At 34.6% G+C, this 24,600-nt stretch overlaps 1 protein-coding gene across 1 annotated transcript; it reads left to right on the top strand.

Moving 5' to 3' along the window:
• The first annotated feature begins 6,075 nt into the window (after positions 1-6,075).
• Positions 6,076-11,594, top strand: LOC145695054 (uncharacterized). Its single transcript, XM_081771887.1, has 2 exons — positions 6,076-6,230; positions 11,113-11,594. Exons 1-2 carry the CDS (start codon positions 6,219-6,221, stop codon positions 11,449-11,451), a joined length of 351 nt encoding a protein of 116 aa, XP_081628013.1. The 5' UTR covers positions 6,076-6,218; the 3' UTR covers positions 11,452-11,594.
• Positions 11,595-24,600: the final 13,006 nt, after the last annotated feature.

Raw genomic sequence — 24,600 nt, 5'->3', positions numbered from 1 at the left:
GGAAAAATTCCAAGATTCGTTCCGAAATCTGGAATTTTTCTGAATTCCGGATTTTCTCCGAAATGGAATATTTTTCGATTTCCGGAATTTTTCCGATTTTATTTTCCGGATTCCGGAAAGTAAAAATTCCGGAATTGGTCATCCCTAATTTCGATCATTATATTATCACTGTCTCCTTATAGCCTAGAAGCATAACGCAAGACGTTAAACTAAAAACAAAAGCAGTATATGAACGTCACTGCTAGAAGAAACCAAACAACAACAATAGATATATTTCTAACAGTTTATAATTTCCATATGCAGTACGTAAGAGATAAACCCACTCCAACAGAAGAAAAACTAGCAACTGCATTACACTGGGATAGCACAATGTTGGCGTAATGTTGGGAAACGATGAATTCGTTGTTGAAAAATTTTTGTTCTAACGTTGAGTTAACAACTGTGCTACTTGGGGAATGGCATACCTTTTATCGTAATAAAATTTGTTTTTATTGTTTTTTTTTTTTTTTTTTTTTTTTTTTGAAAACTGATAATAAGAATTCACCCTCAAACATGCCATTTTCTTCAGTTTGACCTAATTTATCGATTGATACATGTATCTTTTACAATATTATGGTTAAACAAAAATCAGTTTTTGACATAATCATAGTTTTGTGGGTATCCTATATCGCATTTACCATATTATGTACTGCCATATTGCTATTTCATACGATAATGAAAAATTTGATTGGTTGATACTTTAATATTAGTTTTAACTTAGTCGGTGGCGTGATTATCGTAGTACAGCTCGAATTTTTAGATTTAAAAATATGTTTTCCAGATTTTCACACAAAAAACTACACATGACGATTCACACCCACCCATGCATTTTAATCGGCTCAATGAGATGCATCAAGCCTTATTTGTCTCATCATCTGAGATTTTTTCCCTGTCAAACGTCAGATTGGCTACAAGTAAGAGATTGGGTGATTTTCAAAGTTCCATCGCTACAAGAATTTCAAATTGGACGAAATCCCTCTTTTAATTATCTGTCGGATATGTTAGGAATACGCATTAAAAAAAAATCATGTAATAAATCACAAAACGTTCTTAGTTTTGTATAATATTTTCTATAATAAAAGTTTTGTTAGTTGAGTACTTTTATAGTTTTACCACAAGGAAGTGTCATACGCATTGCAATATTCTGGTACGCAACATACTTGTATTTATTACAGTATAATGAGCAGTTTAACATTCAAAGTATAGCTTCTGTTGGATTTTCTAGAGCCACTTCCTACCAATTTCTCGGTTCCACGTCGATTCTTCGTCTTGTTCTTAGATGCAAAGAAGTCAGTCGTTGCTATTTCCACCCCTGCTGGTTGGTGAAGCTTGTGATTACTGAAAGTACGCCATGGATCGAAACAGGTAGTAATCCGAAGGAACACGGTCTGGACTATGTACCGAGACTGCTATCAGTTTAAGAGTCTTCATCCCGGCGAAATTAAAATACCGCTAATTTTACAGTAATTATGTGATATCTTGAAATAGATAAAATATAATCGAAATATGGAACAAGAGCGCCCTAGACAATATCATTTTACATGAGAAACCGTTATCACGACTCACTTATCTGCTTTCGATTTCGAGCCATTTTGAAAATCGGCATTTATTTTCGCGTTTCTAAACAGCTGAAAACGGAAAGCAACTAGGTGACTTGTGATAGCGGAACCTCACGCAAAATAATATTGTCTAGGGCGCTCTTGTTCCATATTTCAATTATCTTTTATCTATTTGAAGATATCACATAATTACTGTAAAATTAGCGGTATTTTAATTTCGCCGGGATGAAGGCTCTTAATGCCATCAAGGTCCTAATTTTTTTTGCTACATTTTTCGAGCGAAGTATGTTTTTTCATCTTGTTGCAACAGGGGACGCTCTAATACAGGCATATATGTTTGGTGTAGTGCAGCATACATTCGCTTCAACCGTTCGGAATAAAGGTCGGCATTGATGGTATGATCGTTAAAAAGAAACTTGAAGTGAATTAACCGCCTCGTAATTCTACCACATACCAAAAATGATTTTATGCTTGAAACAGCCCTATTTGTCGAATGATTCTAGGAGTTGGCCCTTGTTCAACCATTATTTTTACACATTCGAATTTCGGAAAATCATCCTTTTTTCGTCGTACGTGACAATCCATTACAGGAAATACATCACGTGAACTTTGCAGCAATTGTCCATTCTCACACATTCATTCTCCTCTGAGCCTGAACTCGGATCAACTCATGTGGCTCAATGCTGCAGTTCCTGATGCTTTTCCCGAGTTTGTGAAGGTGAAGCATTACAGTGGTCTAAGTAATGTTCCCAACACCCGATGAGAAAAAGTGAATATTGATGTAGTGTCATGCCAGATGTAGACTATACTAAACACTGTATGTTTTCCGCAGGCAGAAAATCATACATTTCTTCAGCAGACGACAGTTTTGATTTCAGGTAGGTCAATTTTTTTTAAAAACCATATTTCATTGAAAGTAGACTAATATTCCACTTTTTTGACATAGATTTTCCCCCCTCTTGATTTTCACTAGCACGTTTCATCATAAAATAATGTGTTAATGTAAACAATAAAGTTTCTCGCCTTCAAAAACTACACCCTTTATTCCTCCTTCTTGGCATTGTGGAAGAAATTGAGCATATAAGTAAGGGGTCCATCTATCAAAGTTGTTATTTGTAATGCCTGTTAGGGAGGGGGAAGAAGTAGGACAAGATCACTCTTAATGTTCCAGTTTCTTCAACTGTTTCTTGAAGTAGATTTAGAGGTAACTAAATTTAGCATTACTTCCTAAACACAAGGAAACGACAGCATTATTATGAGAAAAAAGAAAAATATTATTGTTCACCCACTGACAATCGTTGTTGGTTCAAAAATGTTCCGAAAAAACTAGTTCGTGTGGCAAAAGGATACTTATTGTCCTTATTCCACTATATTTATATCCTTTCTGGTAGTAAATTAGATGCTAGATGAAACTATATATATAGGAATAGGTATGAGGAGCATGAATAATTTTCATTTATGTTCCCTTCCCCTTGACGCTCAGGCATACACTGAATAAAATGGGCTTCAATCCTGCCTTACACTGGATACAGCGGCAAACTATGGTTTAGCCCCTCCCTTGATCATATCCTGGATCCACCACTTTATATATACACAATATCACAATTTCGTCTTTAAAATAAGTGGAATTGAATAGGAAAAATAGTGTGGGTTTGGCAAAAGTACTCTTTGGATGAACAAATCAGCTTACAGAGAAATAGGACGAGGAATATTAAGTGCACCAAATCGGCCTTAAGAAACAAGAACAAGAGAATTTCGATAAAATCTTCATCTTCATCCAGCGATGATGATCAACCAATAATATATGCTAACAGTGATGATATGGAGGAGTATGATGAAAACGAGTAAGTTAAATAGGACAAAAATTATAATGAAATAAGAAGAAAAGCCGATGAGATAAAGTGTATTTTGTGTGAACGCTGGTTACATGAAAGATGTTCGAAATATGAGAATGTTTGTGTGGCAAAGTTTTCGAATAGACAAAACAAGCCGCAATGTAGGATACAACGTAATTATCTGGATTTTTTTTATTTTCTTCTTCTTGAAACATAAAACTTAGGTATTCTTTCCATTTGCAAATTTTTCTTGGAAAGTTCAGTCCATTTTTATATTTTCAGTATTTCAATCTTAGATTAATCAGTATTAGATCATATTTCGTAGATCAATATCAGATCTCAATGAAAACCTTGGAAGCTGTATAATACAAAATTGTTCCAAATTATTTATTTCTTTGTTTTTAAGCTTACCGAAAGTAGGTCTACAACTATTTCTTTTTCATCCTAAAATCTTTAGTTGTGGTTGTGGAAAGTTCTTTCTTGGATGTTATGCAGAAAAATGTGCTCTACGTGCGCAATTATTTGAGTTATTGAAGGAGGCAAGAGAAAAATGTGGTTCATCTCTATCGGACTTATCACACACAAACACCTCATAGAATCCTGGTCCCAAAGAGTGTAAAGGGCTTCAGCCGGTCAATAATAATAATAATAATAATAATAATAATAATAATAATAATAATAATAATAATAATAATAATAATAATAATAATAATAATAATAATAATAATAATAATAATAATAATAATAATAATAATAATAATAATAATGAGTTATTATTATTATTATTATTATTATTATTATTATTATTATTATTATTATTATTATTATTATTATTATTATTATTATTATTATTATTATTATTATTATTATTATTATTATACCTTAAAACTCATCTTTTAACTCACATTGTGTTCCCAATAGAAAATATTATTACGTTTCCTATAGACACTCATATTAAATTTAAATTCGGATATCTCGAACTCTGAAAGTTGGATCATAAAAATTATCAAGTCCCTCATATCCTAGTTTACTAAATATATCAAAATCATATGTGGCCTGGGTTTGCTTCCCTGGTCACCAAGGGCGCCCATGTTGTGGTTTCTAAGGGGGGCAAATATAAGCGAGGTTTCAAATATAGTTTCAAATTTTGCTATAACTAATGTAAAAATTCTATTGGGCTTTCGATATTTCCAAGTATGATTTCCTCTTAGGGGGGGCAAGCGCCCCACCTTGTTCCCCCTGATGGGCGCCTTTGCTGGTCGCCTCTATGCTCGGATATTCCGAGCTCCGAAAATTGGATTGTGAAAATTCCTTCAGATTCGTGTTTGCAGTGATCTGATTTATAATCAAGCGTAGTCCAGTTTGCTTCCCTGGCCACTCGTTATGGTTCGGATATCCTGAGTCTCGAAAACAGGATTTTGAAAATTCCTTCAAATTCGAGTTACTCGTTATCTAATTTACAAAATACATAAAAATCAAACATCTTTTCCATAGCTTCCATACAGCCAACTTTTCTAGTCCGAAATTTGAGCCATCTTAGTAAATACTAAATGCTAATGCACAAGTAGTCGATCATTTAGCAAGCAAACGAAAATCTTTGAGTTTTACGTTCCACGATTATGCTGGTTAGGCTAAAGGCGACGGTGATGATGAGAGATGAGTGAAATGAAGAAAGTGGTAGGAAACGGGAGAACTCCGAGAAAACCCACGAGCACGGTGTTTGTCCACCACAAAGTTCACTTGGCGGAGGCTGGGATCGAACCCGGGACCCCAACGCTCTACCACTGAGCCACCGCGCCCCAGCAAGCAAACGACTAAATGAAACTAATATTTAGCAAAGAGCAAATAGCAGACATGCGACCCACTGAAAGATTCTATCCAATCCGGCCCGCGACACGAATCCTAATCTGACGAATGAAAAGAAGAATAGGATTAGTTGGAAGGATTACCCTTATAGTTGTAGAACCACACTGACAGATGAGCTTTTAACTTCACTACTGAAAATCAGTGCATCCCAATTCGAACCGGATTATGAGAAACTTCAGTCATTAATAGTGCTTAGTAAATTTCCTAAAATGTACCATTGTTGTTTTCTTTTTAAATAAATTGCATTAGCCTGTCTAAAGATTTTTTTCTTTGGTCTTCTGAAAAAGATGCTTGCCCATCATAGAGGAATAGTTAAACCCGTCCCAACGCAACCAAGCCGTTCAATGTACACACTTCATTCATTAAAGTGGTCTTAATTCTATACTATGAGGCCAAGGACAATTGACTATTGTAATCAAAACATTGTTGTGACTGTTGACAATCATTATTATACAATGCCCCCCCTTTTTTGTTCCAATGAAAGAATTTTAAACACTTTTTTTTTTTTTTTTTAATGAAGAAAGCTAAAAAGCACATAATTAATAGCATATGTTTACCATGCTTATATAACATATTTACTCTTTGGAAGACGGGTGAAGCACTGGCACCAAAGTTAAAGAAAAAAGAAGTTTTATAAAACCAAAACGTGTGTTGCATGAGACAAGCGACCGACACTGTTGGAAGGAAGCGGAAGGACGGACGCCAAATGAAAATTGGGTGGAACTGGGCCCAGTGAAAGTGAGAACAGGTCGCATAGATACTATTAAGTATACGAAAGGGGCGGGGCTGGTCGTCGTACGGAGGGAGAATGGAGGTAATGGTCACTATATATTGACCTAGAGGTCTACCAGACGATATCATTCGCTCTACTTGTTCCTTCGAAGTCTTTTGGACTTGCGTAAAAACCAAATCTTTCACCATGAAATTCTTGGTAAGTGAAATTAACATTTACTCAGTGTTTATATCGCAGATACGTTCTCCTTCGAAATGGAACATTTTTGAAAAGGCAGTGCGAACCTATGCGAGTTGCGAAGAGAGAATTTTTGATATCCTCGCTTGTCTAGAGGCTAGAACGTGTGCTTTTGATTCAATAGCTCCCAAGTTCGATTCCCGGTGGGAAAGTACCGAATGGATTACGATAGTTCAGATCCTACTTCAAACAGTAGATAATATTTTATATAGGCTCAATGTGTTAACATTTTACGTAAAAAAAAAAAAAAAAAAAAAAAAACAAATTGAGGGTCAGGACAGGTGATTAGGAATTTTTTTAAAAAAATAGTGCTAATCACTTGTTTTGGTTGTGAAGTGTCACGTATTGACAAGTTTCACGCCACTGTGAGTACTCTCTTTACGAGGAAGGATTCTATTTGTATGTCTAATTAATGCACAATCACGGTATTCACCAATTGACAACTGAAGAAGGGCCGCAGTGGTTCAGTGGTGAGCGACCTCTGATGTGTGGGTCCCTAATTTGATCCTAGTTCGTATCATGTAAACTGCGTTGGATAAATATCGTGGGTGGGTTCCCTCGAGGAGGTTCTTCCATTTCATACCACTTCATTCATCCTACAATTAAATTTATTACCAGCAGCACCCCATCCATTAACCTCGGTGGGAGCATCGTGTCTCAGTGGTAGAGCACTTGGCTCTAGTACGTGGGATTCTTGGTTCGATCCTCGAACAAGTAAGTTTATGATGGACAACATAGTGTCCGTGGTTTTCTCAGGTGCTCCCTTTTCCTCCCAAATTTTCATTCCACCAATTCTTCCATTATCATTCACTTACTTTAATTAGTGTCTCCCTTAGCCAAACGGGCATAATCATGGAACGCCGAACTAGAAGTTCCTAACTACAACTAGATTTTTTAACAATCATCTCCAAACCCATATAATAATAATAATAATAATAATAATAATAATAATAATAATAATAATAATAATAATAATAATAATAATAATAATAATAATAATAATAATAATAATAATAATAATAATAAACTTGTGAAATATTAACGTGCATTTTGTCGGAAAAATAAAAACTAAATCTAGAAGATTCATCAATACATACTGGTATAAACTGCGTTCAATACTGTCAAATGATTCATTGCATTTTATGTCTTATTAATTAATTAACGACTTTTCAGATAGAGCTTTCAAACCATTTTACAATAAAAAAAAAAAAAAACAGTTTCTAATGAAGTATAGAAATGAATTTAACAAATAAATTAGCCAAGATTAAATGCTAGCATTCGCCTGGTGAAGCTGAGAATAAAAAAAAAAAAAAAAAAAAAGAGAAAAAGGAAAAGAAAAAATGGGAAAACCTTAATTTGGTCAGCAGGGCTTACATTTAAACCTAGTATCCTCCGATTTCGATACGAAAACACTAATCGCTTATTAAATTTGGCATATGTTTCTGAGTGTTTTTTTCCCCCTCAGAAGTGAATTATTTAATTCATTAGAACAATCATTTCATAGTGATTTGGGAGTTGAACGTTAAACATAGCAGTAGTAGTCACTCGGTGTTTTAGTGAAAGAACACAAGGTCGATACCACTCATTGTGGACTTCGTTTCAGACAAAAAAACTATCTACCCGTGTTTTCTTCAATGTTCATAATTTTCTCAGTAACAATTAATTTATAGTCTCGTTAAAAGAAACTTATCTATTCACTTCTTCTTTCGGTAACTATCCACATACACGCACTTTCTTTTAGATAGAATTGCAAAAAAAAAAAAAAAAAAAAAAATCCAATTAAACATGGGATTTCAACGACACGAGTTGCTACGTGAATCGAAATTGGATCTCCCGCGTCGAAGGCGCGTACACTAACTATATAGCTGTGAGGGAGCTCACCGGAGAAAATGAAAGGAGATGAAATCTTTTGAGTTTTAGGTCCTACAGTTATGTCGGTTAGGCTAAAGAAGGACGGTGATGATGAGAAAGAAAGGAAATGTTGGAATGGAGAAAGTAGAATGCAACGGGAGAACCCCGAGGAAACCCAAGCATACGGTGTTTGTCCACCACACAGTTTACTTGGAGCGTAGGTCTCACGGACCCCACTTTGAGAACCACTGCTTTAGGACATAAGAAATTTGCTCTTGAGTCGCTCTTTCCTTGGGATAGTATAGGAGTACGTTCTTCATTAAAAAAAAAAAAGTGAGAAAGAGAGAAAAGATATTGTGTTAAAGTATCAAATTATTGTTACTCTAGGTATTACTGGTGCTGATATCATGTGGTAATGTAATCTAACTGTCTTGGGAGGAAGATAATGTGGTGGGGTAATTCTTATATTGTCAATGTGGATTTTTCATGAAGGTCTACATATCCGCCAATTTCACCGGTCTCAATCCGGAGGTGGTTTGGAACCAAACATAATAATCCTTGCTCTTCATAATCTTGCTATTCCATGAAGATGTGAAGGCGTAAAACACATAATAATAATAATAATAATAATAATAATAATAATAATAATAATAATAATAATAATAATAATAATAATAATAATAATAATAATAATAATAATGTCATTATTAAATATTTCACGTACCTTACTGTATTTTTTATGGTATTGTCGGCTCCCTAAAATGATTATGAAATAAACTTTGGGCTCCCAGGCTTCTTGTTTTAGTTAAGACAGTCACGTATTTATATTATCTGTCCCCATGTCTTAAAGGACAGATAATATAAATACCGGTTACCCTCCAGAAAGTATTTCGATATTATTCGAACGATATTAAAAAATGCTGCTTTTGTTAGTTATCAATAGTTCAACTGATATGAATAATCTATTCTCTATCTCATTCTTATATGTCTTAATGTAGACTATTATTTAGTTAATTCTACACAGAGAAAAATCCGTTCTCCTGACAGCGGTATATTGTACAAATATACGGTATCCTCTTGCTTACTATAGAAATCAGTACGGAGCATACGTTATCCGTATGCTACATAGGCACTGCCCTTAGATGTTACATCATGTCGTTGTAGGATATCTGACATCTAACAGTTTTCCGTATATCACATGCATATACTTATGTCACCTTCGTCAGCTATGTGTTATATACGTCCATTTGTATGTGTGATCCTGACCGCCTACATTGTTTCATACGGAAAGTACGTATAGATGGAACACTTATACAGAAAGTATTATAAAACATGCGTTTTCAGTTATACGTCTGCTGTACCTTAAATCCAAATACTACAGGGATTACGCCTGTAACCTATCTTTTTAGGTACGTCACCTACAATTTTTTTTTCTCAGTGTAAGTATAATATTTTTTTTTTCAGTATAATATTACTGCAAGAAGCAAGTATACAACTATGTACACATTGAAAATTTTCATAAAATGTACAAGTTTTTTTTTCGTCTAGAAATGTGGAAGCTCTACTTATAGCTAGAGAAGAAACTTTTTCGCAACAATTTTGATATTTTGTAGCATTAATTATCACAATTTTCGCATTTATGTCGTATTTATATTTTTAAATGTAGTCCAAGTTTTTTTTTTTTTAAATAAGGAACTTGTAAACAGTATATTTTTGGTAGTAAGGTGTATATCTAATACAAAAATGAGGATATGCTTTAAACTTAAGTATTCACTCAAATATAGAAATTAATGAAAAAATTTAAACACTTTCTCTAACCTCATCCTTAGTTAAAGGATACCATGCAATGAGACATTGCCAATTCTTCTTTTAAGTTTATTGTTCTGTCAGTAACAATCATATTATATTTGGAAAAGAATTTCTCGGCATCAACATTCGAGTCTGGTAACCATATTGAACGTAACGAGCTGACAGTAAAAGACTTGTGGTTAACTTTTAAACTGTTTAACAATGATACAATGTGAACTTACTTATCCTCACTGTTGAGAACTTCAATAACCTTTCTTTTAACTTCACGGTAACCAACCAACAGATTATGAACATTTTCAAGACAAAACACAGTCAAGGATTTAAATAACAGTTCAGTTTTGTTGATGTCTAGATCTTTTATGAAGTGAAACAGAGCTTTTCCGTAAATGCGACATCTTTCAAGTTAAATAATATTGGAAATGCGCTTTTTAGTTATTATTAATTAACAAGAATTCCATTTTTTCGTTTTCACTCGCATTTATCGCAAGTAATGTCGAATTTCGCAAAAATTCATGTTAATATAAACGTGATTTCTGGCTCTAAAACGAATAGTTTGAGGTTTCCTGAAACATGTACGCATTTTTAATGTTTCGCACATGTCACATTAACGAAAAAGTTTCGTCCCTACTTATAGCTAACATAAATCTGCAGTTAATAACAACTAGACCTATTTGCTGTTAAAATGGCAAGATTCTGTGATAAAGATTATGCCTGTTATTTTTTGAGAAGCAGCTTTTTTTCCTCTTCGACTAGAAAATCGAAGTATACTACGAAACTTCACAGTAAAACTACAAGAAATTACTTGCAAATAAATCACAGTAGATACTTTCATAGTCTTTTCTTTACAGATTGATCACTTGGTATCAATTTAAACTTAAATAATGTCCGGGAACTAGCACAACTCGAAACGAACAAAACACTAACCCCGAACCCAAAGCTATCTAAACTATTAGATGTTGTATTTTCCATATTTTTTTTAGAAAGAAAAGTATCTTGCTCATTCAGTTTTCTGATGTTACTGCTCAGATTTCTTTTTTCTTTTTTTTTCCTTTTTTTTGTACAATTGACTGTACGCATAAGGTAGAATACTTAAGGTACGCTACATAGATAAAAACACAATTTTAGTTTGATGTTAAATAAACTTTATACTGAATACTGTAAATTTTTGTTTTGTTTCTTCCAGATTTTTGCTGCTGTTTTGGCTTTCGCCTCTGCTGCCCCCACTGAAGTGAGAGACAAGAGAGGAGCTCTTGGTCTTGGTCTTGCTGCTCCATTGGCAGCTCCAATTGCTCCTGCCATCGCAGCTCCAGCTCTTGCCGCTCCTCTTGCAGCTCCTATCGCCCCTGCAATCGCTGCTCCAGCTCTTGCTGCTCCTCTTGCTGCTCCAATCGCTCCAGCTCTTCACGCTCCTCTTGGTCTTGGTCTCGCAGCTCCTGCCATCGCAGCTCCAGCTCTTCACGCTCCTCTTGGTCTTGGTCTTGCAGCTCCTCTTGGCCTTGGCTACGGTGGATATATTGGTTAAACATAGTCACCCACCTAAGTTGTTACTATCGTATGTATCTACCTTTACACGCGAGTTTAAAGGTAGTTGCTGCCTCTTGTTGCTAGTTCATATGTTTCATATTGTACAAAGTGCACAAAATAAACTCATTTAATAATTATTAATTTTTCTTTTGTTTTAATCATTGAAATTTTTACTTACGGAAATAATTTTCGATAAAATTTCCAACATGGTGAATCAAGTCCAAAATTGTCACAATCAATGCTTAGAATGTTCAGAGACAACCATCTTCATCCGCAACAGACATTAAGATAATATTGTCCTGTTATTATATTCTGATCTATCATATGTAAATGTCAAGAACAATTCCTGAAGGTATAAAAGCTACAAAGGAATGATATGAAACCCGTCTTTGGCATTAGGTTTTGTTTCCAAGTTAATTTGGCGATATGTTGAAAATATATTCAGTAGTTCAGTGACATTGGAAGATCAACTTTGAAGTTGATCTTCCACTGTCACTGGACTAGTGAATTAGTCAAATGAGAGTTGCGTGTTTACTTGAATTCAGTTTATCTGGAAAGCGCATTGTCTCGTAAAAAGATAATTTTCTCTATATATTAATGTAACGGAAAAATGAGGAATCAACACTTAGTTGTTTTTAGTTAGTTTGAAAATATATCCCTTCACTTGTTTTAGAAGTAAACAGAACGTTTGAAGTGAAACCTCTGATACATTAGTGTTGCTGTTCATATTAGTGGGGTAGCGTGAATTTCTACTTACAGCAGGGGCCGTGGTAGCTCAGTGGTAGAGCGTTCACCTTTGGTGCTTGGGGTCCCGGGTTCGATCCCAGGCCCTGCCAAGTGAACTTTGTGGTGGACAAACACCGTGTGCGTGGGTTTTCTCGGGGTTCTCTCGTTTCCTCCCACTTTCTTCATTCCACCATTTCATTCATTCCTCATCATCACCGTCTCCTTTAGCCTAACCGGCATAATCGTGGGACGTAAAACAAAGATTTCATTTCATTTCATTTTCTACTTACATCGTTAGTGCAAAGTCTTCAATCATTATTTCATCACTTATACTTATGCCTTCTTCTTAATGTATTCTTCTGTTTACTCAGCACATTTTACACAGTTTTCATGCTACCTTACTGGTATACATATTGATGGTGACTTAAATTGATGATCAGTAAAATGGATAAATGTTCCTGTTTTCTGTGAGCCTCACAAGAACAAACTTACCGCGTTGGATATACAGAATTGAAGACACATGCAACGGAATGCCAAGATGAAGTATTTTAGTGGTATTAGCAGGTTAGCTGATTCTATTTTCGTCATCCTACATAGAAGTTCAGGCTTGAGAGAATATTTTTGTTTTAAATGACTAAAAGGAAAGAAAGAATTTCATGTATTTCCGTTATTATTTCAGGTGGGTGAATTTGGTAGAATATTCATAGATGACACGAGCAGCTGAAACTTGATAACATTGTACATATTTACTGAGAAAAAATGTGTCAACTGTACAACGATAAACAACTGGTTCTTTTTATAATTAAACTTGAGCCACATTAAAATAACACACACTTCATTCCGTCGTTCTTGATTCCATTTTAATTATTTTCTGTATATCTGGTTGTTATTGACAACTGCTATCCAAAATCGCATTATTTAAACATCTGAAAATCTTTGTACATTTACAATTATATTATTTTAAACATTTCTTCTTCTTCTTCTGATAGTAAAAATCAGCCAGCCTAGTACAAATTTGAAATACCTTATGGTTCAAAATTATAAATAAATACATATTTACAATACTAATATACAACGTACCGTTGTATATTATGGCTCTCGACGGACTTTTCTTTTTATTCACTAAGTTAATAAAAAGAAAAAGAATTCTGGACCGTTTACATATACATGGGAATCATTCGAGTTTTCAAATGCACCTCGTATATTTAAAAATTACAATTCATATAACTATACATACATATATATCATATTTAATTCTATAACAATATTATTATCATATTTATTTATTTTAATTTTATCATCTTCATATATTTATACATTTCAACGACGATGAGGTACATTCGAAATTAGATTAACAAGTTATTTAAGTTCTTTTTCGTGTTCATTTGCAAGTTATTTTAATTCTTTTTCGAGCCCATAAAATGCTTGTTACAATTCAATAATTATCTACTTAGGCAACATGATGAAGGTTTTGAGAAAGATGTATGTGTTATTCATGTAGTTGTTCATCTAGCAAAGAATGAACGAATACAAGATATAGTTAAACAAAATATAGATTAAGATTGACATATCGATAATAATCAGATAATCAGAACATAACATAATAATTAACTTCAATATATATTTTCGAATTACGAAAATACTTTCAAATGTATTCCCGTAACATGGAACTCAAATAAAGCGAATATTATTGCATTTAAAATATATATAACATGAATAAAGAAATTGTTATCTTAAATAAAAATTTAAAGATTCGATGTCTTAAATTAAAACATAGCAATATGCGTTATACATCTTCACAACTCTTAGTTTTATCCTTTTGAAACAAAATGGTATCTCTTATGTATCATTTGCATTAACTTTATAGAACTCAAATAAAGTACGAATAACAAAGAAAGTCATAACATTATATAAAGCAAAATCAATTGAGTACGGTCCCCTTAGACGCCGCAACTCCAATCTAAGTTACATGTCCAACAAATTCAGTCAGGGTATACTGATAGTCACAAACAGAAACACAGCATTTCACGTTATTCACTTCCATAGTTCTGTTTCTTACTTTTCTTACCATAGTTCCTGCCATCTGCGCAGCGTTTCTGACAAATCGTATTATTTCTGCTGCAATTAGGTTGCGTCCTGTTACCGATACAGTTAGGTTTGGATACACAATCACTACCACTAGGATTAGGTTTGGTTACTTTACCGGTAAAATTAGGTTTAGTTCTTCTTCGTTTTACTGGTGTCAAAGTGTCGTGTCTTTTAACATATCTGTACCTCTTCTTTCCACAATACGCACGGAACTTTGTTCTACCACGGGTTCTTTTCTTCTGTGGTTAGGTTCAGTTGCATCATCGGTACACATGAATTTAACATCTTCCTGCACATTGGGATCACACTTCAATCGCACATAAATACTTCGAACTTGTCTCCGAAGGTTAGTTTGATTCAAGTTAGCACTGTATCGCTCCATTACTGGATCTTCAAAACTATGCAATATCACATTTGGATGATGGAAACCAACGCACTGCATTACGTTCTGAGAAAACCCGATCAGACCGTTCACCAACATCATTCTGGTCCTTTCGTTGAATACACAATTCAAATCTCCAATTCCGTTGAACAATCACTACAAACATTGGTAGGAACGCACGCTTTCTTCCTGAATTTCACAAATACAGGAATCAACATATCTCCTGCTACATGAACCACAGGATTAATAACATGTTGAACATATGGGTAACGCAGACAGATAATAGCGTTCTCAAGATGAGGATGATCATAACTTTCCACACCCTGATACATACCCGAATCTTCATTATACACAATATCAGTAGAGCAGCCAAAAGTATTCGGCTGAAAGGAAAAGTCAGGATAATTTGTTCCAACCAATACGGCAGTATACTTCTGTGAAGACTTCGCAAATTCTACCAATACAGATTCAAAGTTCACTTTCTCCTTGTTTTCTAGAGTGTCTACAGAGTCCTGTACTTCGATGCATCTCTGTACTACCTTGCTGACAATTCGTTGATTGATCTGTTGTAGGTTGATGCTGTAAGCCATTGTTACGCTGTTGCAATTGCTCTATTTGCTCATCAAGATGTTGGGCCTGCTGATTTGCCTTTTGGTTCAACTTTTCCAATTGTTGGTTCACTTTAGTGAACTGTTCAGCTTGGTCCTTGAGTTGACGAGATACTTCCTTTAAAGCTTCGGTAACATTCATCTCAAAAAAATACAATTACTGTACTGTATTACTGTTATTTTAATGTGGCTCAATCTCGATCGCTTTCTACTAATGCTTCAAAAACGACACTTTTCTCTTCCTCCTCAATCTTCCCGGCACCATAAATAGAACGAATAATAAATAAAATTAACTTTTTCTTTCTTATATCCCGGGTTTCCTCTCCTTTCTTCCCTTGTTTCGGCACCATTTACAACAATAAACAACTGGTTCTTTTTATAATTAAACTTGAGCCACATTAAAATAACACACACACTTCATTCCGTCGTTCTTGATTCCATTTTATTTATTTTCTGTATATCTGGTTGCTATTGACAACTGCTATCCAAAATCGCATTATTTAAACATCTGAAAATCTTTATACATTGACAATTATATTATTTTGACAAATATATTATTTTAAACACTTCTTCTTCTTCTTCTTCTTCTGATAGTAAAAATCAAAAAAATGAAATGAAATCTTTAAGTTTAACGTCCCACGGTTATGCCGGTTAGGCTAAAGGAGACGGTGATAATGAGAGATGACTGAAATGGTGGAATGAAGAAAGTGGGAGGAAACGGGAGAACCCCGAGAAAACCCACGAGCACGGTGTTTGTCCACCACAAAGTCCACACGGCGCGAGCTGGGATCGAACCAGGGACCCCAAGCACCGGAGGTGAATGCTCTACCACTGAGCCACCGCGCCCCCATATAGTAAAAATCAGTCAGCCTAGTACAAATTTGAAATGCCTTATGGCTCAAAATTATAAATAAATACATATTTACAATACTAATATACAACGTACGGTTGTAACTGTAAAGGCGATCATCCTGCTAATTATTTCGGATGTCCAAAAATATAACAAATTCTACAAGCAAAAAGGAAAACAACACCAGCAAGCACAATTTCACATTCAGCACCTCTTCAAGACACCATTGCTACATCCACTTCAAGACCTGAGCCTACAATATCACGCACTATCGCAGCTTCAACACTGAAGACGTCTCCTGATGATAACTCGTCGTCTGAAGACATCATCCAAACCATTTAAGAACTTCTTCAAGTTTTGAAGGATTTGAGCCTGACCAGCAAAGTACATACGGTGCACACCTAATGCCGAAACTGAAAGCCGTCCCAGATCTGCTCAGCAAATTCACCATCCTCACGGATTTCTTCTTTGAACTATTACCGAGAGTCAAGAAGCCTTGTCAGCACTACAGCACTTCAGCGCTTCATTGCTCGTTGTCAGAAGCATTTTTCTTGTTTTTATTTTGTATTATTCTGTACTTTTATGTTCTGCATTTTGTCTTTTGTAAATCAAACACACCAATAAACAAATAAATCCTGTTATGCATCTCCCAATGATGAAACTAAAAATAAATAAATACTCATGGCACAAAAGAAGGCGTTACCTTCTGCGGCCTGCCCATCTTCAGATGGGAATGAAATTGCACATAAAAAGATATTAAGAAAACTGTAACTCAATGAATATATGTATTGTGTGTGAACATAAACCCAAGTGTTTGATCATATATTTATAAATATGTGTATGTGTGTCAGCAATGCTATAATCAAAGAAAACTGGCGCGTTCTGTGCAGAAGGAAATCAAGTTCACTTTTGACCATTTTGACTATAAGCTCCTTTCCGAGCTTAAAATATTCATGCCAACATATTGTAAATAACACTTATAGTGTTTTTTAAATGTTCACTTTTCCATATACTTAAACGTGCGACGGCGGGGTTTGGCCCGCGTAATTTTGGACGACGATGTTCCGGCCAGGAGATATTGTCAGTATACCATTTAACAGAGTAAGATTGTGACTAGAACAAATGCAATTTTATGCAAATTTATTCATTGTTTTCAAGGTATGGATTGAAGAACCTACGTATGTAGGATTTTGGTTCGGGTGGGCTATGCACAACACGGGGAAGCAAGGGGAAGAGGGCAATTGTTCACCTGACTTTGAGAATTAAATATATTTTAATCGATTGTTTACTAATTATACACCCCTAGGCAAATCTGAAATGACTCTTCTGCAAACATATATTGAAAATGTGTAGACCTTAATCTCATTTCAACTTAACTAATTTCATTTTATATATATAAAAAGAAAAATGAAATATTCAGTTTTATTTGTGTGTTTTTACCTGAAAGAAAATATTGAGGCAAGTTGAAGCTGAAATATACTGATTGCAATTTTAATGCCAAGTATTGCAGATTGGTGAATCCTATGTGATATGATATACACAAAAATTTAGCAGTGACCCTAATCTTCTATTCTATGCATAGAAGAAAAAGAAAGCATCCTCTTGACCTACCTAATTTCCCGAGCTACTTATTTCCCTCTCTTGGTTTTCTTTAATTCAAACATTTGCGTTTCTTTATAAGTAAACGATTCCTTTCCTATAATAACTGAAGTCCCGTTATGTTGATATCCGTTCAAGTTGGTGTGAAACACCAGTTTCACATATCAGCTTCTTTTAGTTTTGGTGTTACTGACGACGCCCACTTGAATCACAACTAACAAAGGTCGAAAGTACTACGTATGGTGCGAGAAACGGAAGAAAGTAACAACCAAGAAAAAGAAACAGAAGAGTAGAATAGACGAAAGAAAGAAGAAAGAACACAGTTCTTACATGAAATGAAATTTGACAAATGCAGTATTATTTCTGAACAAATAGCATAAAAAATTGGAAAGTCAATGAAATTCTTAGAAATGGTAAAAATGATTATTTTTGTATGTAGGATGCGAAAAACTAACAAATTTATTTCATTGGGGGAGGGGAGATGCTTGAGCCCGATAGTTCTCCTAAATACGCCACTCTGTGTGTTGTATTATAGAAATTTTTCCTGGAGACCATACAGTATGATGTTTTTGGAGGTAAGTTAGCACCATTTTGCACACAAGAAATTTAATACATCATATCAAATCAGTAGATTTTTCAGGGGATACAAAATGTAAATTTGCCAAATAGGTGTCCTATTTTCATTTTGTCGGCAGGTTCCAAGTCTCTACCCGCTATTGCTAAATAATAGTGTAGTTTAGTATTAGATAGGTCGTAGTACTAGGTGGAACAAAGATACGAATATATTAGGCGTTCAGAAGCCAAACCAATTAACTCCATTTTTGTTGCTTTTTTAGTTCTACACATTTTTGACTTGGAAAAGATACATTATTTTCAGAGACAAAATCGATTAAAACCATAGTTTAACAATTTGCTACTAGAATGCGTCAACGTTCTGATCACTCTCATTTAAATACATTGTACACTCATGTCCAAAATTATTGTCTCATGTCTATAAATATGTTGTAGGAATATAATTTGATAACGAGTCGCCTGGTATTTCTTATAATGTTAGTATGTGTATAATCGGGAAAGGCATATATGTGGCCAATTTCATATCAAAAGAACGGTAAATAAGAACAATGAAACGAAAATAAAATTTTCTTGTCCATTTGGGAACATTTTACTTTACTCATTCTAATTTTCGTATTTATAATTGAAATTTACCACAAATATACATTTCCCGATTATACACCTAGTATCATTATTAAAAGTACCCTGCAAAATCATTATCAAATTATATTGTTACAAGAAGACAGTTATAGATATGCGACAATAATTTTGGACATGAGTGTACCTAAGATACTAAAATGCTCACTACTGAAAAATCTCGTTTGATGGAGTTAATCGGTTTGGCATCTGAACGGCTCGTATAGCATTAATACAAAATACTATATAATGTAAGACCTACTACTGTAGAATAGGCTACAATGGAATAACTGATCACGATATATATTGCAACGAACGCGGCAAGTTTACACAATAGAGCAACGTATTTCAGAATAATTGAATGAACTTCCAGGAATGAATACTCAAACTTCGTCCAAAGATAAGTTGAACCAATATTTAAAGAATGATCCGTGTACTTTTGTGATATTTTGTTTCTCTCATTCTTGAGAGAGTTTTATTGTTGGAAATGTGCTTCTGAAGAATATAATGAAGTACAACGAATTAAACAAAATAATCAAAACGTGCACGGATTATTTTCTAATTATTCATTCAACTTGCCTTCGGATCAAGTTTGAATATTCATCTCTTGAAATTGATTCAATTATTGTGAACATTGTCACTCCATAAAAATACATTGGAAAGATAGGGAACACGTGCTGCCATCTGTTGTGCATAGTAAAGCCTTTACACTTACTGTGACTGACTATTTTTTGTCCCTCACAAAGTTGTAAATATCGGATATACCCTTCTTCGGATATACCCTTCTTTTCATTTGCTTACTTTACTAAACGAAAGTTGGAGCAAAACAGCACTTCTTCATATCGAATAATTTGGTAAAGATTAATGCATATTGATTCAAAATACTATCCCAGATGGACAAAAGAAAATGTTAACTTCTGCTGGTTACAAGTTAGACGAGGAATTTTAAGAAAATCGATCTAACAAATTAGAAGGAAGTAGAGACCTGGCACAGTTGTTTATTAGCTCAAACTAATGAAAATACTAAAAGTCCTCTAGAATCCAACTTATTCTTGGAAAATGGCCGACAAATTTGTTTTTTTTTTCGAATTACTTGAAAACCGTTAAGAAATCCAAGAGAAAAAAATCTTTATGAAAAAACAATCATTTTTCTCTATAACATTTTTCTGTAGGATGAAAAATAAAAAAAGTTACACAAGATCACCAATTTTGAATGTTATTGAGGATATGCAAAATTCAAATAGATTCTTTTAAGTAAAATTATTATAACTTTTTATCACCAGGTAATTTGGTCCTCAGAGTTATCAAATAGCTTTCCAGTGATAAATTCTCACAATTTGTTCCTTGACACTGTCCACACATTGCTGAGCACAACAATCCTGAGTGCATACACTTGTATTCTTTTGTACTGTACATCCTACCTTGCAGTTGCACGAAATGAGGTTGAGCAGTTTTAATGGAGCTGCTGTTTCGTAGTAGGGATAGGTCCGAGTGATCCTCTTGTCATTTTCCAACTCCAATCGATTGGCTCCAAACAGTTCCCAAACCATTCCTGAACCTGTAAGTATACTCTGTAAGAATGTTGATCTGCAGCTGCGCTGGTTGGAGGAAGCTATGCCACTTGAAAATATGTATCTAACTTTTTTTTCTGCCACTGTGCGATTGTACCTGAAGTATCGCAACTCGTCTAATGTATTTGATTTCGATCCATAAAATTTTAATAAAAACTTTTCTCCAGCAGCTTTGATAGCTTCTTTTTTGGAATTCCCTTCATTGAATATCTTTATCGCTTTTCTTAATTCTTCATGTTTGTAAAAAAGCCTGAGTCCTCTAACTTTACCTTTATCTTGGACAAACGTAGCTGCGTGGAAAGTGAGTTGAGGCGTCTCTTTACGCCTCTTTGTGATCTGAAAGCTGAGCTCTTTATGAGATACGTCTTTCTGTGTTTTACTTATAATTTCTACACTAATGGGAATTGAGCCATGTCGATTTGAGAGCAACAAGATACCACCGTTGCCCGTGCTCCAATGGACTTACCTGAAAAATAGATTGTTTGAGTTACGCCCTTTCGTGATCTTGACGACGATATGTCCTTGGTGTCAGTATCATTCGGTGAAATATTATTCAAGCGGAGCATGACAAAAAATTATATACTATTTAGACAGTAAGTGATTTAATAAGTTAGGTTGGGTACTACAACGACTGTTTGGGTACTACAAGGACTGTAAATTTTCAGTAAAATATATACCCCTACTTCCACCATTTCCAAATAAATGATTCCGAAAATGCACAGTGTGCGACAAAATTGAATAGCATATTTTGTACAGATTTTGAACATACATAAAATATTCTGGTAACTTTTGTCACGTATCTTACATAAATATAGTTCTTAATTAAAAAAAAAAAAAAAAAAAAGAAAAAAGAAAAAAGAAACGTAAACTTGAGAAGGAATTTCTTTCTTTACGTGTTTTCAAATAAAAGGCAGCATTCCGTCCAACGTTTTACGTTATATGAACCAAATTTATATGACTTATGAAACACCGTATTACTCTTGTTTTAATGTACAAAATGAATAAATTAAGCAGTTGACTTTTTGCAATCTGCGAGGTTATTTCTTCAGGATTTACAGACATTTCCCGATGATCTTTCGGAAGTGCTTAGCTAGTAATTCGATGTTGGTTCATTGTGTTTTGCTGTTAGCTTTTAGCCTGTTCAACAATGAAATTTCTTTCAGCTGGAGCAATATTCACAGGTAAAGTATCTGGTATTTACAATATTTCCATACATTTGACTAATATATTTGATTATTATTAAGTTTTGTGCCTTTTGGCAGGCTCTGGGACTAATGAGTTTTTCCTTTTCTTCTTCTTAATTTTCAGTTTGGACCATGTTTCTCGATTTTCAGCTTCCTCTTTTAACTCCCAATATTTTCTTCTATTTTTCAGGTCATTGATCAGTTGTGTTCTTCCTATTCATTGCTTTCCTTCCATCTTTCCTTCAATGGTATAAAAAAGACAATTTCTTCGGAAGATGTGTCCAATCCAATTAGCCTTTCTACGAAGGATGGTGGCTAGAAAGACCAATATTGATGGAACTCATTAATGCTAGGATTTAGGATTTAGATTTCTGGGCTTTCGGCATCTAAGGCCATTTAGCCCGTTACGTTTGAGGGATGACTAGGGATGCGCACGAGACGAGTCGAGACAGGATTTTCCTGACAAAATTCGAGTCGAGACACGGCTCTTCCAATAGAGAAATATAAATTTTTCGAGTCGAGACATCACTTTTAGGGCAAATTTTCGAGTCGAGACAGCCACAAATCTTGTCTCGTGCGCATCCCTAGGGATGACGTCCCTCGGCGAGCACACAATCCGGGGAAAGGGAAGGAAGAAAGGGTGGGGGAAGGAACGAAACGGCCTGGGACCTATAAGTTAGGTACCATCTTGGCATTTGCCTGGTGTGAATGAGGAAAATCCAGGAAAACCTCATTGAGGGTGGCTGGCCTCAATACTGTTTGAGGTCCCATCCACTTTATATGACGTCGTTTCATTTTGACTTTTATAATTCAAATTCGCGAAGTGTAGTTATGATATGGTGAAGTATCTTGGAAGGACTCTCTACACTTCCTACGTAGGTTCAATGTAGAAGTAAACTGCTCGGAATGAGTGCCTGAAGATTTGTAACGATATGTCTGTATCTTCTATAATATACTTCTGAAAAAGGTGCATAAATATATACCGTATTCTCTGCGAACCTGACGTGAAAAAATTCTTGGTTTTTCACAATACTGATTTCAGTTGTAGGGGCAATGCCTACGGCATCATCAGAGCGCTATTTGAAGTCACTGTCAGCATTGAACACCAATAATATATCACCAACATGACCAAAATGTTGGCACATCTTTATAAAGCCCCGAATTTCATAATATCTCTAATTTCAACCGCGTCATGCTTCATTTATAGTGTAATTATTCCTTCAGTACATTAAGACAAGTATAGAATAACACAAATTCGACGTAAATTGTGTCTATGTTTTCATAAAATCATTTGAATATGAACGATTCGAAGCTGCATGCAACTTTTAAACTGAATATACCAATACAATACATGAGTACAATAATTGTTATAGAGAAAAATATAATGTTCAAAATTAACTTCTCATTAACATCAGGAAGAAGTTAATAACATGGTTTATTAAACTAAAATATTCATTCTTTTTTAAAAGCAAAGAAGTTCTAAAATATTTCGGGGAGGCTTTCAACTCTTACAATACTTCCCATCAGTGTTTCTTTCAGAAAAAATGTTCCAGGGGGCACACTTGGAGCGCATATTATTTTCACACGGTACTATTCTGTTTTTATTATATTATAGAGGTGTTATTTTGGTCTCCTCCGGGGAACACTCTCAGAGCTCCGGGGGGCAACGCCCATCGGAAACATATCTGGAAGAAACACTGCCTCCTACATCGTACGCCATGCTTAGTGCTGAAAACGGAAGCTGCTAAACTTTAACAAGCAACAACAGATCCAGTCAAATCTTTTAATTCATTTTCTTTCTTTCTCTCTCTCTCTCTCTGTCTCTCTCTCTTTGTTAGGATCAAGAAAAAATAATGAAAACATACATTCTCCTCTGTTGCAACGAATATAAAACAAACAAATGGAAATACATTGAGCCTAAAAGTAAACAAACAACCTTTCTTCGGCATATTTCAAAAGGCTTCATATTATTATGACGGAATATCAATGAAGTTTTTTTTTTAATGCAATAAGTACAAGTGATTTGTTTGCAATATAACATATGTAACATACGTATAAAGTGCGTGTGATTTATGACAATGTGTCTCCGCCTTCTAAATCCCTTCACTCTCTTTATGTAGCTGGAGCAATCAAGTGAGATACTTTTACTCTTAATGCGTATGCAAGTCAAGTGGGACTACGTGTGAAATTGAACTGTTGTTCTTTCTTTAAGTGATGACATGTCATGCTTAAATTACGTCAGCCACATTTTTTATTGCAAAATTCAGTTGTTACATTTTACAATCCACGGAGGCGTCCGGGCCTGTAAGACCACAGACACTAAGGGACGCTTCTTAAAGCTTATTATAGTCTATCTAGCACATTTTCCAATGGAGCAGAGTATTTGTCCGTTCTAAGAAATCGAACCAAAAATCAACCGATATCATTTCCAATCCAATTATATTGGTAACTGGATTGTAATAGATAGCGGGTAGCGGTTTTCCGCAGTCAGTTAGGCACCTCAAGAAAATATTTTATTTCGTCTCTAATCTCTCTCTAAAACAGGAAGTGATAGAAATCTATTACTATTTCCGGTTTCAATATTTAGAAAATATCACCATACCAACCAAACTATTTCATGAGGTTTACACGTGGCACTTCTATTTATTTACTTATAATCTTAATAGTCTTAGTTATAGTTTATTAAGTACTTATAGTTTCTTAAGTCATTCACTAAAATAGGGATGAGCGTAGCGAAAACCCAGAAAGTGTGATCCGAAGTACTACTGCGGTGATCCAGTTTGTATCTAAGATGTATGTACTCTCACTAGATTTGAGTCTAACAACACACACACCGAAAGTAAAATTTTTATATTCCAGGCATGGTGCCTTTAACAACTCATTATATTTACTAGAAGACGTCCTCGAAAGAAGTAAATGTATTTTCGTTTTTTCAATTAATTTATTTTTTG

The sequence above is a fragment of the Thermobia domestica genome, chromosome 9 (assembly GCF_964235325.1).
Source record: "Thermobia domestica chromosome 9, izTheDome1.hap1.1, whole genome shotgun sequence".
Classification (NCBI taxonomy): domain Eukaryota; kingdom Metazoa; phylum Arthropoda; class Insecta; order Zygentoma; family Lepismatidae; genus Thermobia; species Thermobia domestica.
The sequence above is the reverse complement of the archived record's forward strand: the minus strand, read 5'-3'. Positions and strand labels throughout refer to the sequence as shown.